Genomic DNA, 16,668 nt, shown 5'->3' on the forward strand with positions numbered 1-16,668 from the left:
GGAGGCTTGGCTTCAAGATGGATGCCAAGAAGGGGGAGACTTGCCTAACTCATCTCCCCTGACCAGAGACAGTTATTCATCAGGGTCTGGATGGATAACAACCCCAGAAGGGGTGAGCCAAGTTGATGCTGGCCAAGTTCCTAAGAGCTCAACAAAAGCTGAGGAGAGCTTTGACCCCAGAGGGGAGAGTGCAGGAACTGTGGCTGTTGGAACTGTTGGTGTTCCTGAACAAGGTGCAATGGGTGTTGCTGACAGGGGGAGAGAAGAACAAAGTTCAAATTCCCCCACTGATGATGCTACTGGGAAGCATGGTGTAGCATTGAATGCTGTCCGATGCTACAATTGTGGACAGACTGGGCATCTACAGCGAAACTGTAAGAAGCCGCGCCAGTCAAGAGGAGCAAAGAGCAGCTCTACGAAGCCTGAGGCGTCAGGCAAAAGCCGCACCAAGTGCCAGGTGAAACCTGCAAAGGCTATGATGGCGAAAGGAACCACGCCAGATGTTGGGAACTCGTTCATAATAGACACGGGCGCCACGGTTCATTTGTGCCCACACAGAGGACTATTTTCGACGTTGAGGAAGCAAAGCTTCACTGTGAAACAGCCCAACGGTCAGGAGCTGGAAGCGACCGGAATTGGGACTGTGTATCTTGAGAGTCTGAACTTGACTATAAGTAATGTTTACCTGGTTCCAGAACTGAGATTTAATCTGCTGAGCGTGTCGCAGATTGCAAAGAAAGGACTGAAACTGTCCTATGATGCTAAAAGCTGCAAGATCTACAAAGATGGAGAACTGTTTCTTACTGCCAAAGAGAAAGATGGACTGTATTTGTTGACTTTTGATCAAAGTGATTACATGAAATGTAATTCTTCTGATTCTAACGAAATCTCTCTTGCAGGTGTGACCAGTGTGAGCACCAGAAATCTGACCAAGAAGGTCGACAGAGCATTTCAGCGGGTGTATGCTGATGTGATTGGTCCTCTAGAACCATCTAGGGGCGGTGCAAAATATTTGTGTGTGGATTGTTTCACTAATTATTCTTGGGTTTATATGATGGAGAAACCGCAAGAAACTTTAGAAAAGTTTCAGGAGTTTTGTGACAAGGTTAAAAGTATGCATGATGCTAACATTGATTGTCTTTTCACAGATGACAAACAAGTTTTTCTGTTACAGAAGTTTCAGAAGTTCCTGGATGGAAAAGGGATAGACCACAAAGTTACTGTTTCGACCGAAGCGTGGAACAGGGGGGTCTGTGTTAGAGTGAACAAAGAATTGCAAAAGGGGATGAATGCGCAATTGCTGAGTTCACATTTGCCACATGAATATTGGGCCGAATCGCTAGCGTCCTATCTTCATGTGTGGTTGAGAAAAGTCTCAACAGAGTTGGGATGTTCTCCTTTTGAGAAGCTGTTCAATAGAAAACCTTCTGTTGCCTATTTTAAGGTTTTCGGGTCTCATGTGAGAACAGAAGCTCCAGGTGGAGTAAAGAATGCCAGAGGCATTTTTGTGGGTTATGAAAAGGGTCTCTACAGAGTAATTTTGTCTGAATCTGGTCAGGTGATTCTCACAAAGTTTCTAGAGAGCGCTCCAGAGCAAGAGCGGGTTGTAGAACAAACATTTCCCACAGGTGGCAATTCAGATGATGATGATGATTTTTCTGATGTCACAGATTACAGTGGTACTGATGATGATGACAGTGATAGCTCAGAGAGTTCAGTTGTAACAGTCATTGAGAGAAAATCTCACACAATGGATAGACCTTCACAGGTGAAGGAAGAACCACTGATTGCTACTGGTTCTCAACAGAGTCCAAAGGTTGAACCAGTGAGCACAGAGGATCAGAACCTCATACGCAGGTCTGAGAGAGTCACAAAGGGTGTACCACCAAAGAGGTACTCAAAAGAGTTTGCTAACTTAGCTGTTGCGTGTGTTGCTATTGTTAACAACTCAAAGCAGGTTAAAGCAGTGTCTAAGTCAGAGACAAAGACACAACAGAGAGTAGCAAGCCAAGGTAATGCAGAAGCACTCATTCCTTGGAAGCCAGACAACCAGAGAGGTACACTGGTGAAACCAGTGGTGGGGAGTTCCAAGGGTGGAACTGAAACAACAGGGGACTGTTATATGTATAACAACTGTTTGTTCTCTTCTCTGGATCATGTTTTGCCAATTGATGCTTTTGGGGGAGGATGTCAGGAAAAAGCACCAAGGCAAAAGCCAGCTCCAGATGGCTGGAATGCAAAACAGTGCAGATGTACTGTTGGGGAAAAGGTGGAGCCTATTCTCTGTTCTGAGCACCGGATGTTAGCTCAGTGTGTCATCTGACCTGTGCTGGAAGTACAGGGGAGGAGGTGTGACTCTTCTGATGGAGTCTGAAGGGAACAGTCACATTTCTATGTACTGTTGAGTGACAGGAATAAAACATGTAGAGAGGACTCCTGTCTGTCTCATTTCCCCTCCCTGGGAGAATGCAGGGAGGGAGGAAGGAGGAGGGTGTGTCCTGCTCACGTTTGAGGAGGATCGCCGGTTTGTTTACCTAGCCTGCCGGGGGTCGCAGACGGACGGTAAACACACAGTATCTCGCTCAATTGCCTCGGGGGAGGCCAGGTACCTCTGCCTGTGGGCTGATGATACTGACAGTTCCCACAGTGGGACTTAATCCCAGGTGACTGTATATAGCAGGGGTGGGTAACCCCAAGTCCCAGGGGCTGGATATGTTCCACCCACAAGCGATTCCTCCCCCTCCAAGACCCCACCAATGTTGCACCGTTCAGACACCAGATACTTCCTTCATATAGTGCAGCCACCACCATTATGGTGTTGCCTATGGCAGGACTTCCCCAACTGCATGGCAGAGCCAGCCAGAAGAGGAATTTCCCTCCCAGACTGATCCAGACTGTGTATATGCTACACTGTTAAAGGACATTCTAAGGATATTCTTTCTCTTAAAGAATTCTGGGCACTGTAGCTTGCTGCTCGCAGAGTTACGGTTCCCAGTAATCCTTAACAAACAGCAATGCCCAGAATCCCATGAGGTAAAGAATGTGCTTCAATGTGTTAGAATTCCTGCTCCATGATTGCAGTCATGGGATTTTTGTCTTTCACATGACAGTATATGTTTTGACTCCACAGACTGGGAAGTGACGGACACAGGATGTTTGTGCTACTGTGTTCCATGAAGTGGGACTATTGTCCTTTGTTCTTTTTCTCTTTGCTGTCTGATGCTAGAGAGAGAGGGAGCCATGTTGCAGTGCTCCGTGTGTGTTTATAAGTAAATAAAGTAGATTAGCCAAAATGCTGAGTTGCTGAGGTCTGTCACGCAATGCTGTACAAACTCTGTGGATCCCTAAGTGTGCTGGTGTTGGTTGGCATCAGTCGCTGTGATTTTCGGGCTGAAGAAAGCTAATGAAGCTCCCGAACGATCGACCAGGAGGGAGAGAACATGCCAGTTGGGCATGTGTCTCTGCCAGGGTCCTACTTGAGTGTAGGCTGAACTCCTGACACAATGTGCATTAAAGGTATAGTGGGTGCACAACCCTTGGATTAGTAATTGGCACATGGATTCCCATATATCTCAGAGATTCAAAGTTGCTGGAAATTTTGAAACCATAGAGTATTTTCCTACTTTAAGTTGGGAACAGCGGTGCTTCTCCACTTGGGTGGTGGTGCCGTTCTGCCCCCTGAAGTAGTGGCCTCATTTGCATCATGGCTGGGCCAGCTCTGAGTAGCACAAAATAGGTAGCGCAAGGAGGGCCTGGAGGTCATGCCACACCATAGTTGCATCCCCATTTGCAATGTTCCAAGGCCTAGAGGCTTCTAGGCAAGACCAGCACTGCCCATAAGCCTAGATGTGTTTTGCATTGGACCCTGAACTGGCTGGAGTCTGGTCCAAGATGCACTGCTGATGGTGGACTCCCCAAAACCCAGTATTTTGCAGCAGCTGCTTGCAACCTCAACTGACCATGTTAACCAACCTGAAAGTGTCAGTTATCAAGTTTCATGGTATCCCGTCTGATCCAAGGATGCCCAGCAACAGAACCCAATGGGATAGGAGGTCTTATTTTGTTTTCATTTTATAATTTGGCAGCAAGAGTTGAGCATTAAGCAAAGTTATCAGAGGAGCTCATTGCACACTGTGTGCAGGGGTGTGGGTTCTATTAAAAATCCATTTGGGGAAGAATTTGCCGAACACGCCAAGCGGGAGAGTGAATGCAAGCAAAATAAAATTGTTTACAAATTCAAACAATTATTCATGAAAGGTTATTTTGCTGTATTAGCTCAGCTGTACAGACAGTGTGGGGGTTAAGAAAAGAATCTATTAATAGCTCAATAAGAGAAATGACAGCTGTGCCATTTTCTTTAGGTTCTCTGTAGCCAGCGGTAAAACCCACATCTTTTATAGTGTTATTAAGCATATTTTCAGATGGATGGAACACTCTCAAGAGCACATCTCCACAAAGCTGATTTATTTAAAAAAACCACACTGTAGCCTTCTTTTCTTTGTAAAATAAACAGCTTGCAAGCACCTCCCTCCAGTAAAATGCACTGAAATAGTTCAAATTACAAGACAGTTCAAGTTACTAAAATCAGATTCATATATTAAAACCAAGAGCAAGGCAAAACAATTCAGTATAAAACAGGGAAACAGACCTTTAAACCAAAAGCTCTGCAAATAAAAAGGTGTTAGTACCTATATTGAAGCTTAAAAGGTAGAGGATGTGGTTCAACTAAGCTTTGCTCAGAATAGATCCATTGATGTTAATGGACCTAACTTATCCACGCTTACCTTTTGCCTTGTGCTTTCTGGGCATAGGCCCACACTTTAAAGTTCAGTGTTTGAGCACCAGGGCTTTTTTCAGCCAGAACTTGCCGGAACTCAGTTCTGGCACCTCTCAGGTGGGCGCCATTGCCATTATAAGAGAACAAGGACAGTGTTCATGGTGAATTCCAGCACTTCTTTTTCTAGAAAAATAGCACTGCTGAGAGCCCCCACCTTTTTTTTAGCCCTGGAGCTTTCCCCGCAAAAACCTGCTCTTTAAAGCTGAAACACAACAAATGGCAAATCAGGTTTTCTGGGAATTGCCATTTGCTTTGAATCAGTGGTAAAGAGTGGGTTTTTGTGGAGAAAGTATCAGAGAAGAAGAAGAAGAAGAAGAAGAAGAAGAAGAAGAAGAAGAAGAAGGAAAAAAACACAGAGCTTTAAAGTGTGGACCATGCCTGGAAATCCAGGAGGAAAGGTAAGTGTGAATAAGCCCTTAGCCATGTTCGTTAGTTTCAGTGGATCTTAGTTGAAAGCAACCAACCCTGAGAGGAAGTTCCACAACCTGAGTGAAACAACAGAAAATCCCCTTTCTCTCATCCCAATCAATTATACTTCTAAAAAGTGATGGGTTACATAGAAATCAGGCAGGAGGACACAACCTATATCAAGTACTGTCACCTTCTGCATTCTGGAAGTAAGACACATGGACATCCTAATTTAATTTTGTAAGTAAATACAAACTGCATTGTAAGCCTTCTTAGGAGAGTTTAACTATGGAAAGGTGGCATGCAAATAAATGATGCTGAGGATAGCGATTGTGAGCTGAAGGGGAGCATTACAAGCCACTGGGAATCGCATTCTGAATCAAGGAATCGCAAACTTCAGTGACATCACCATGGGAAAGTGGTTTTTACCTACAATCCTAGAGGGCAGGGGTGGAGAAATCGTGGTCCTCCAGTTGTTGTTGGCCACTAACTCCCATCATCCCTGCTCAGTGAACATACTGACTACAGCTGGGGTCCAACAAGCTCCCCACTCTGGTTGATGGCTGCTGACAGAGGATGCACTACTTAACTGGACTAGACAGACCAATGATCTGACTCAGTAAAAGTCTGTTTCACATGTTCATATATGCTCGAGCTGGCTTCATAATCCATTTTATTTCTTTATTCAAGCAGAGTTATAGTCCGCCTTTTTATTGCATCCATGATTCTCAGGGAGGCTAATAACAAACATTAAACAACTATAAAATCCATGCATAAAACATAATAAATACAAAACAGCAAAGGCATGAAAAGGATGCAGCACATAAAAGCAGCTGAAAACAGAGAGGTCAGCTGGATAACGATCTCTGTATCTATACATCTATGCACTAGTCAGATCACATACAGTGCACTGTGTTCAGTTTTGGGCATCACAGTTTCAGAAGGATACAGACAAACTGGAATAGGTTCAGAGGGGGGCAATGAAGGTGGCTTGCAGTATGGAAAACAAGTGAAAGAAGCTGAGTATGTTTAGCCTGGTGAAGAGAATGAGAACATGTTAGTATTCTGCAGATACCTGACAGACTGCCACAATGAAGAAGGTAAAGATCTGTTCTCTCCTGCCCCAAACAAGAGAACTAGATCTAGTGGGCTTACGCTGCAGGCTAAACTTTGGGAGAAAGTTATTGACAGTAAGAGCAGGTCAACAACATGAAACCAGCTTCATAGAGTGGCTTTCACCCATTCGAAATCTTCAGACAGAAAGTGAGCAGCCATCTACTGGGGATTCTTTATTCCAGGGATTGGACTAGATCATGGAATCACAGAATTGTAGAGTTGGAAGAGACCTTGAGGGTCATCTAGTCCAGTCTCCTGAAATGCAGGAACCTCAACTAAAGCATCCATGACAGATAACCATCCAACCTCTGCTTAAAAGTCCATTACCTTTCGAGGGAGAGCATTCCACTGTCAAACGGCTTTTAACATCAGAAAATTCTTCCTGGTGTTTAGTCAGAATCTCGTTTCTTGTAGCTTGAAGCCGTTGGTTTAGGTTCTACCTTCTGGAGCAGGAGAAAACAAACTGATCTCCAAGACCCCTTCCAGCTTAGAATTCTATGATTCTACCACTTTCTGTGCTGCATAATGACTTCTTGCACTGCTGCTGTGCCAGCCCTGTTGATGGTAGATAGCACCTCCAGTCCATCAGTGTTCCCATGTGATTACAATATTTGGACTCAGCCAACATTGATGGAAGACCATCGTGACTTGTGACATCCTGTGAAAGTTCCAGTGCATTGCTGATCCCATGCTCATGCTGAGGCGGTAAAAGGAAGTCAAGTCCACATAACATTCACATTCCTGGGGGTTGGAGGAAGGGTATATAATTTAAAATATTTAATGTGGGTTGGGGGGGGGAGCAAAAAGTTATTTTAACCAAAGCAGTTTATGGGCAAGATGGCCTAATACGTCCTTTCCATTTCCTAAGTCTCTCAACCTACCCTAAGTTTACCATTAAGGAATCACATGCAAATTTAATTAAGTATTTAACGTTTTCCTTCCTGTAGCTCTCCGCCTCATCAACTCTTCATCTCATTTCAAATCTCAGCTGACTCTCTCTTTTCTCTCTGACTCATGTTTCACTCTCCCTGTGCTATTATCCCAGTAATTGTATGATTTAATTCTCTCAAATGTTTTGGGTTTTCTCTTTATGGGGAAGTTGTAATGCTGCTTATTAGCCTTGCTAATGCTTGGTTTTTAGCCTGCACACAAGGCAATTTGGTGCCGGGTCCTTTGACCTCTGGAGACCTTCGTTCAGATTAGGGCAACAATGAGAATGAATGTGGTCGATTTATTCTTCTGTAGGGAAAAGCGTATTTTAGGGTCAGTCATGGTTTATTCATATGAATTCCCAGACACTGAGTGCTGCAGCATCAGCCTGAGAGTCACAATGGTACTACTTGGAGAGCCAAATCCAAACACTTACCTAGCCAGAATTGACACCTTGTTTTACATGCCGGCAACTCTAGGTGGCTGCCTAGAGCAGTATGTTGAGCAGTATGTTTTTGCTGCTGCAAGGGATGGAAAGGACTCCTATCCCTTTTCAGTCAGTGGTGGCACTGATGAAATATAGTGAGGAAGACAGTTAGGAAGCAGGTTAGGAACATACCCGCCATTCACTCTTTCAGGCCATTGGTCCATCTTGATCAGTGTTGTCTGCATTTACTGGCAGTTGCTCTCCAGGAGCTCAGACAAGGGTTTCTTCTAATCTTACCTAAAGATACCAGGGGTTGGACCTGGGACCTTCTGCAAGCAGAGGAGGAGGTCTACCACTGAGCTACAGCGCATCCTTCAGGTTCTGAGTGGGCAGGCCTGTTTTGCACACTCAATGTATTGACAATCTTTGGTAAACAATGGGCTCCTGTGACTTTCATCCTCACATGTGCAATGGGAACTTACTCTCGGCTTATTTTCATTCTGTGGTGGCCCCATAAATAGATGTCAATATGTATGAGCCTAAAGCTATGGTTTTCCCAGTAGTGATGTATGGAAGTGAGAGCTGGACCATAAAGAAGGCTGACTGCCGAAGAATTGATGCTTTTGAATTATGGTGCTGGAGGAGACTCTTGAGAGTCCCATAGATCAAACCTATCCATTCTTAAGGAAATCAGCCCTGAGTGCTCACTGGAAGGACAGATCGTGAAGCTGAGGCTCCAATACTTTGGCCACCTCATAAGAAGAGAAGACTCCCTGGAAAAGACCCTGATGCTGGGAAAGATTGAAGGCACAAGGAGAAGGGGACGACAGAGGACGAGATGGTTGGACAGTGTTCTCGAAGCTACCAACATGAGTTTGATCAAACTGCAGGAGGCAGTGGAAGACAGGAGTGCCTGGCGTGCTCTGGTCCATGGGGTCACGAAGAGTCGGACACGACTAAACGACTAAACAACAACAAAAAAGGCTCGCCAGCCCTTACTCTCTCTAAATGTAAAAGGTCATTTCCACAGACTAGACAAGCTGTCCCAGACAGAGCTCTTAAGATCTATGATTCATGGGCTACTAAGGAAACATGAGAACCACATTCACACAGCTCATCCTCAATACAGGGGTACCTCGGTTTACAAACACTTCAGGTTACAGACTCCACTAACCCAGAAGTAGTACCTCGGGTTAAGAACTTTACCTCAGGATGAGAACAGAAATGGTGTGGCGGCAACGGGAGGCCCCATTCGCTAAAGTGGTACCTCAGGTTAAGAATGATTTCAGGTTAAGAACGGACCTCCGGAATGAATTAAGTTCATAACCAGAGGTACCACTGTACAAGGCCCCTTGTGAAAACAGGATGCTGGACTAGATGGGCCTTTGACCTGCTCCAGAAAGGGGTCTTCTAGTGTTCTCATGCAATATGCATTACGTGCACCTAAAATGCAACGTGTAAATGTGCCAAATAAGTGTTTGAAAACATCTCACACAGGAACACTCTTCAGAGAAACGGGATCACTTGCAGCTCCCTCTTGAGTGTACAGTTGATGGCAATGGTTGGTTTGGAGCTGTGCAATCTATTTACTTCATGTGCCAACAGGCAACAGGTATGGCAAAGCAAGTGGAAGCAAGAGAAAAATATCTCTGACCAAATCCGACCTACCTGTATCGGCATATAGGTGGTAGTAGCTGTCCTGATATGCAAAGCAGGAACAAGATGCTAGCAAGGATCCAGGAGCAAAGCTAAGCTAAGTGCATAATTATATGGTACTTGGGGTAATTTTCCTTTTCCTCTGAAAATGCACATTGGCTCTGATTTTCCTATCTGCAGATTGTAAGCTCATAATTAGCAGCAAATTACTCACACAAGTGACAATTTTTGTGCTTTCAAGTAAACAGACAAAATACCCGCAGTTCTCAAATTGCCTCTTGGTGCTGCAGACACCTGGCTCTTTCCGGCCTCATCCAGTCCACGTGTTGGGGAAAGTGGGGGAAAATGAGATGGGGGGGGGGAGGGATAAGGAGGAAACGTCTTTTCTCAAGTAGCTTAGAGAAGAGTGCTTCAAATATAACTTCAAGGGAAACAGCCGTGACTTCCTTAAAACCACACTGGGGGGGTGTCATGGCAGTTGTCCCTTGAGAAACAGCGGCTGGAATTGTTTTTGCTGCCGAGTCACAGCATGCCAGTGAAACGGGGCGGGGGGGGGCAGCCTAACACCGCCCCCCAGTTGCTACATGAAATGAAATCCACAGAGAAACAGACTGCAGGGAATGTGTGCCTGGTTTGACTGGGGAGTAAAATGGATGCAAAGTTCTCTTTCATCTCCAAGTTCTACCTAACTTGAGATCTCTGGAGAAAGCTTGTTTTCATACATGAGACAGAGAGGGAATGAGCAAGCAAGTGAGGGAGGGGCTGAGCATAAACTGAAGCTAGAATTCAGCAATGTAACAGCTTCACTGTGGCAAAAGGACTAAGGCCTGTCTAAGGCAGCCATCCTTCACTGTACGTCCACTCCTGTGTAGCTACTCACAGCTTTTTCTCAACCTTCTTAACATACTTGATAAAGTTGGCAGTTGCTGAAGACACTCAGCTCTATTTCTAAATAAGAACTGAAACAGTTGAGGTTGTGTGGTCCCTGGTCCTGGATGCAGAGGTGAGGTGGATGAGGAATAGAAAGATGAGCTTGGAATCCTGGCAAGATGGAGGCACTGGGGGGGGGGGAGTATTTCCTGACACCTGCAAATGGTTGAGCTTTTCGTTTAGGAAGATCCCAAAGTCTCCCCCTAGAATAATGATTTTAAACTTTTGGAACTCTTTCTGCTGCTTTTTCCATTACATTTTTGCACCCGAAAACCAGGACATGTCAAGAATTTTCCTGACATATGGAAAGCATAGTAGTGCCTGAGCTAGAAGCTTCAGTTAGTGTAGAATGCTGCAGCATGATTGCTGACAGGAGTGAGATCTCATCAGCATATAGTACCTGTGTCCAGAGATCTGCACTGGTTGCTGATTTGCTAGCAAACCAGGTTCAAGGTGTTGCTATTACTATACAAAGACTTTAATAACTTGAGCCCAGTCTACCCACGAGATCTCCTTACTACAAATCTGCCCTCTCACCTGGCACTATTACAGGTGCCACATTGATAAGAAATTGATTTTTTGGTGCGGGGTACCATCACTGTGCACTTTCCAACATCTGCTAAAGACCTTATTTGCTAGACAGATATTTGGAATGCGGATGTGTTTTTAGTTTATTGGTAGTTTAAATTTTTTGAATGCTTTAATAGCTTTTACTAATAAAAACGGTGTATTGTTTTTGTAAACTGTATTGTTTTTGTAAACAGCTTTGAGGTTTTCTACAATCAAGCAGCATACGAATTTTATGAAATAAATAAATAAACAAATAAGACCCCTGTGGGGTTGCTTAATGTCAGAAACTGGAAGGAAAGATATGGCCTCGGCCCAGTATACCTGAAGGAGCATCTCCACCCCCATTGTTCAGCCCAGACACTGAGGTCCAGCTCTGAGGGCCTTCTGGCAGTTCCCTCACTGTGAGAAGTGAGGTTACAGGGAACCAGGCAGAGGGCCTTCTCAGTAGTGGCACCCACCCTGTGGAACGCCCTCCCAACATATGTCAAGGATATAAACAACTATCTGACATTTAGAAGGCATCTGAGGGCAGCCCTGTTTAGGGAAGTTTTAAATGTTTGATGTTTTATTGTGTTTTTAATATCCTCCTGGAAGCTGCCCAGAGTGGCTGGGGAAGCCCTGCCAGATGGGTGAGGTATAAGAAAGAAATTATTATTACTACTACTACTACTACTACTACTACTACTATTTATTATTAAGCTCAAAGAAGAACAATGAAAATGAGCCAATGGTTAACCACTGTGTGTGGCCGCTGTATGGTCTGGATTCACAAAGACTATCTAGGCAAGGTGTATATATGAGGGTGCACTTTTAAACACAGGAGAATAGGAAGTCGCCTTGTATTGAGTCAGACCATTCGTCCATCTGACTCAGTACTGGCTACACTGACTGATGAAGCCTCTCTGGGATTTCAGACAGGAGTTCCTGTCTACTTGGAGATGCCAGGCATTGAACCTGGGACCTTCTGAATGCAAAGCAGATGCTCTACCATTGAACTACAACCCTTCCCATTTTGTTGATAATTGTGTAAGGTATTCGGAGGAGGCTGTGTGTGTGTGTGTGTGTGTGTGTGTGTGTGTCTGTCTGTCTGTCTGTCTGTGTGTGTCGGACTCAGCACAATGCAACTGTAGCATTTATGAAAGGGATAAGTTAACAGTGGGTATATCTTCAGGTTCCCACACTCCACTCCCAGGATCAGACGCACTTCACGATGGCATCTAATCCAAACAATTTGTATGTGGCTTGATCTGAGTCCCCGCTGTTTCCTTGCTCAGCTACACTTCATTGCCAGAGCAAGCTACATCAGAACAGGGGATCATCTGGTCTGCTGACAGAAGGGCAAGCTATGCACTCAGCCATTTGCCAATCCTAAGCAGCCTGCCTGCTGCACAAACAAAGCAGTAAGGATTGCAAAGTGCCGTTGCAGTTTCAGCGCTGCTGGAAATTTCAGGAATGAACAAGCCCAATACCCTAATCTGTTTGGCAAGTGGCAAAGTACCAATGAGGTAAGGGGAAAACAAGATTATGGACAGATGGCCTGGCGCTGCCATCCTTTGCTTTACTTAATATTAATATGCATGCCATGCTTGCAAGGGAAAAAGGCAGGATGAAACAATTAATCTGGAGCATCCAGCCAAAGAAAGGCAATAGGAGTCGCAATCTGCATGCAATTCAATTACTTGCTTTTTATACCCACCCACCCACCCCCCGCCTTAACCAAAATGATAAAGTTAAATTTTCAGATAGGTTTGTCAGTTTCTGATCTAAAGTTTGTTTCTGGGAGTTAATAGTGCCAGCGCTGGACAGATCTTCACGCTCTGCCCCTACTTTGAACTCTCAGCTCAGAAGGAGAGGATACTGTAGCTTCTATGGCTCATACTTAGAGGAGAGCATGGATAGCAGCTGGAAAAATTTATGTGGGACCAACAATGGAGCCCACTTATCTTTTTCTCTGAGAGAAATAAAGCAATGTATTTATGTGGCATTCTGGTTCAGTCAGGTGCTTCCTAAATAATCAAATAACACAATTGCCTGGTTGCCTCATCTTCTAGAAAGTTTGGAAGAAATAGAAATAGTTCAACTCCTCCTCCTAAAGAGGCCTTTTCAGAAATATGAAACAACCAGCCAATTCTAGACTTAGATGGTTCCTTTCATTGTGTTAATATAGCCTGTCCCAACCTTGTGCCCAAGACCAATATACTGATACTTGGGAGCTAATGTGAATTATGAGGAGAATGAACAAACCTTGCCAGATGTGGAAGCAGAGTCCCTGGACTCCACACCTGTATATGGCGAGATATATGCCAGAACATGTAACCTATGCAAAACTATTAAACCAGCTGGTCCTTCAGGAATCTGGAGTCATCCCCCACCCTTTGGTGTTGAAATTTATTGCTTATTCCTAAACATTCTTTTTTTCTGCTTCCAAATAGTTCTAAGATCTTGGCCAATACACAGATGCATAATTTATGGAAATAAATATGCATTTTAAAAAGCCCCTATGGCTGTACTAAAATAAATCCAGGAATGCAGATTTAATAAGTTCACGGATAATAAACATACTATCAACCTATTAACACAGCCTTCCTCAGCCACGTAACTTCCCGATTACCTGGACCTTACTGTGGGTGTCTGCTGTAGGCCTCCACAACAGACTGAAGAATTGGTTGATGCCTTCCCACAGCAGATTACCAAACATTTGAAAAGAAGAGATATAGTAGTCCTGAGCGATTTCAACTACCCAATATTTGTTGGAACTCAAACTCTGTCAAGAATGTAAGGTTCAACAAATTACTCCATTGCCTCACTGACAATTTCATTTCCCAGAAGGTAGAAGAAGCAACTGTTGGCTATTTGCAGTTTAGTAGCGCTGCAGAGAGCTTGCTGGGGAGACCATGCATTAAAAAGGGACTCAAAAATAACTTAAACAAGGTTTTAATAACAAAAACAAAAACTCCTTATACACTAAATACACCAACAATAACAAAACATGACCCAACCACCAACCCGCCCCCAGGGTAATGGGAGAGCTAGGTGCTGCTCCTTATATACTGTACCCAATTGCTGACACAGCTTGATTAACACAACTCAGCAGCACCTGCTATGTTTCACAGCTGCAAGACTGGGTCTCGTTATCTGCCTTGGCCCTGGCTCTTAAAGACATACACAACTTGTGAAATAATAATGAACCTTCACATTTTAAAGTGACCATTCAACAGCAACAAGGGGGTCATCTATCTATCCCCGGTTCTCACCAACAGGGAGGAACTGATTGACAAAGTGGAAGTACGGGGAACCTTGGAAGAAAGTGATCATGTCCTCTTGGGTTTCATGATACAGAGGCAAGGGAAAGCTGTGTGTAGTCAGACATGCACTGTGGACTTTAAGAAGGCTGATTTCAAAAAGCTTAAGGAACTACTGGGTGAGATCCCATGGTCAGAAATACTCACTGAGTCCAAGATAGATGGGAGTTTCTTATGCAGACAATTCCAACAAGAAAGAGAATTGGGAGGCATCTAAAGAAACTGCTGTGGCTGCATAAGGAGCATACAGATGAGCTGAGATATAAGAAGGGCATGTATAAGAAATGGAAGAGGAAATCACAAAGGAAGAGTATACACAAGTAGCCAACTGTCGCAGGGAGAAGGTCAGGTGGGCCAAAGCTCAGAATGTGCTCAGGTTTCCAAGAAAGGTTAAAAATAATAATGAATGGTTGCTTCAGCTGTGTTTGAAGAAAGAGGAAGAATAAGCAAATAGTAGGTTCTCTGCGTGGAGGAGAAGAAATGCTATTGGGTGACAGAGAGAAAGCAGAAGCGCTCAACACCTACTGTGCTCAACCTGGTGATGCAAGGAGGGAGCTGCAGCCCAAGATCAGACTTTAAATAATTTCAGTTCTCCAGGGACTGGTGAGCTGCACTAAAGGAGCTTGTGGATGTAATCTCAGAGCTTCTATCTAGAATCTTTGAGAATTCTTGGAGAACATGTAAGGTCCCAGCAGGCTGGAGGTAGGGAAATGTTGTCTTCAAAAAAAGTGGGGGAACAAGACCCAGGTAACTACTGACTGGTCAGCTTGATGTTGATACCAGGAAAGGTCTTAAGACAGATAATTTAAAAGTCAGACTGTGAGCACCTAGAAAAGGATACTGTGATTACTAAGACCCAGCAAGGGTTTCTCAAAAACAAGTTATGCCAGACAAATCTCTCTCTCTCTTTTTTTTTTTTGGATATTTGATAGAGTTACAAGATTGGTGGATCAGAATAATGCTGTGAATGTAGTGTATCTTGATTTCACTAAGGCTTCTTGACAAAGTCCCCCATTAATAGCCTTGCAGAGAAGCTGGTGAAATTTTAGAAAAGGAAAAGGAAAGAAAGAAAGAAAGAAAGAAAGAGAACTTCCGATTCTTTGACTGTCAGCTGTATGCAGAAAACTATTCAAAACATCCACTCCAAGATAATACTCAACAATTCCGTTTTCTGTAAACCAATATTTTATTCAATCCTCAAACCCAAATATTGTAAGTTCATTTACTTTTTCACACAAAAAGTCTATAAGGAGTTTCCAATATTTAGTAAATATTGACAATGATTTTTCTCTGATTAAACACATCAACTTTGCCATTTCAGCTAAGTCCAATGATTTTAACAACCATTCCTTCATGGTAAGTAATGATGAATCTTTCCATGATTGTGCATATAAAAGTCTCATCCTCATGATCATGTATTGAAATAATGTTCTATAGTCTTTTTCTAATTATATATCCATTTTTCCTAGCAGGAAAAGTTCTGGCTTCAACGGAATGTTAAACTTCAAAATCTTCTGCATCGGTGTATGTATTTGTATCCAAAATTTCTTGGCTTTTTTACAAGTCCATCAAGCATGATAAAATGCCCCTTCATGTTTTTCACACTTCCAGCAAATATTTGGAACATTTTTATACATTCTAAATCATTTCATCACAGTTAGACACCATCAATGCATCATTTTATTAAAAAATCTTTAATATCATAGCACAATGTAAATTTTATCCCTTTAATCTATATATGTTCCCACTGTTCCATCTGTATATTATAACCAGGTTTTTTGCCAAGATAATCATGCATTCTTTAAATTGTTCTTGAATTTCAGATTTTGACAAAAGTTTATACATTTTCACAATAACATGTTCATCATCTGTACAAAACTATATTTCAAAATTTGGCCTTCTTTGTTCTATACCAAAAGTCTTTTTATCCATCTTGAATCCCTCTGTTAGTTGTAAATGAGAAAACCACTGGAAGCTATAACCTTCTACTATTAACTGTTCCCTTGTTTTAATTTTACAATCTCCTTGACTCTGCTCTAATAGCTCTTGATAGGTCAACCATTTCTCTTTGCCTTTCTCCTCTTTTGTATAAAAAGCTTATTGTGGTGAAATCCACAAGGGAGTCTTTATACATAACCTAGCTTTATATCTATTCCAAATTCTTAATATGGCACATCTAATAAAGTGATTTTTGAAATTCACATTAATTTTGATGTCGTACCACAAGTATCCATGCCACCCAAACTTTAAATCATGTTCAAGTGTCATTTTTTGGAGAGAGTATGGTTAGAACTGGGTTACCTGAAAGACTGTCTCACCCCCTTATATAGCCAATTGATTAATGCACTCTGCAGAGGAGGGCCTCCTGCAGATATAATCTTATCAGGAAGTCCATTCCACACAATGCCAGAATTGGGTATTTTGTATTTTACTGCTCCTTGGAATTCCCTCCCCTTGAATATTAGGTATGAATAATCTCTGTTGCTTTTTTG

General features: G+C 43.1%; 1 protein-coding gene across 1 annotated transcript in view; it reads left to right on the plus strand.

Moving 5' to 3' along the window:
• Window positions 1-1,272: 1,272 nt before the first annotated feature.
• LOC308473021 (uncharacterized protein) overlaps window positions 1,273-16,668 on the plus strand; it is a gene marked incomplete at its 3' end in the record, with an annotated part of 64,405 nt that continues 49,009 nt past the window's right edge. The window contains exon 1 of the mRNA XM_080998268.1: window positions 1,273-1,654. Coding sequence (XP_080854394.1) covers window positions 1,286-1,654 — 369 coding nt within the window. The 5' untranslated portion in view covers window positions 1,273-1,285. The remainder of the gene's footprint in view (window positions 1,655-16,668) is intronic.

The sequence above is a fragment of the Podarcis pityusensis genome (genome assembly GCF_964106645.2).
Source record: "Podarcis pityusensis genome assembly, chromosome: 3".
NCBI lineage: Eukaryota > Metazoa > Chordata > Lepidosauria > Squamata > Lacertidae > Podarcis > Podarcis pityusensis.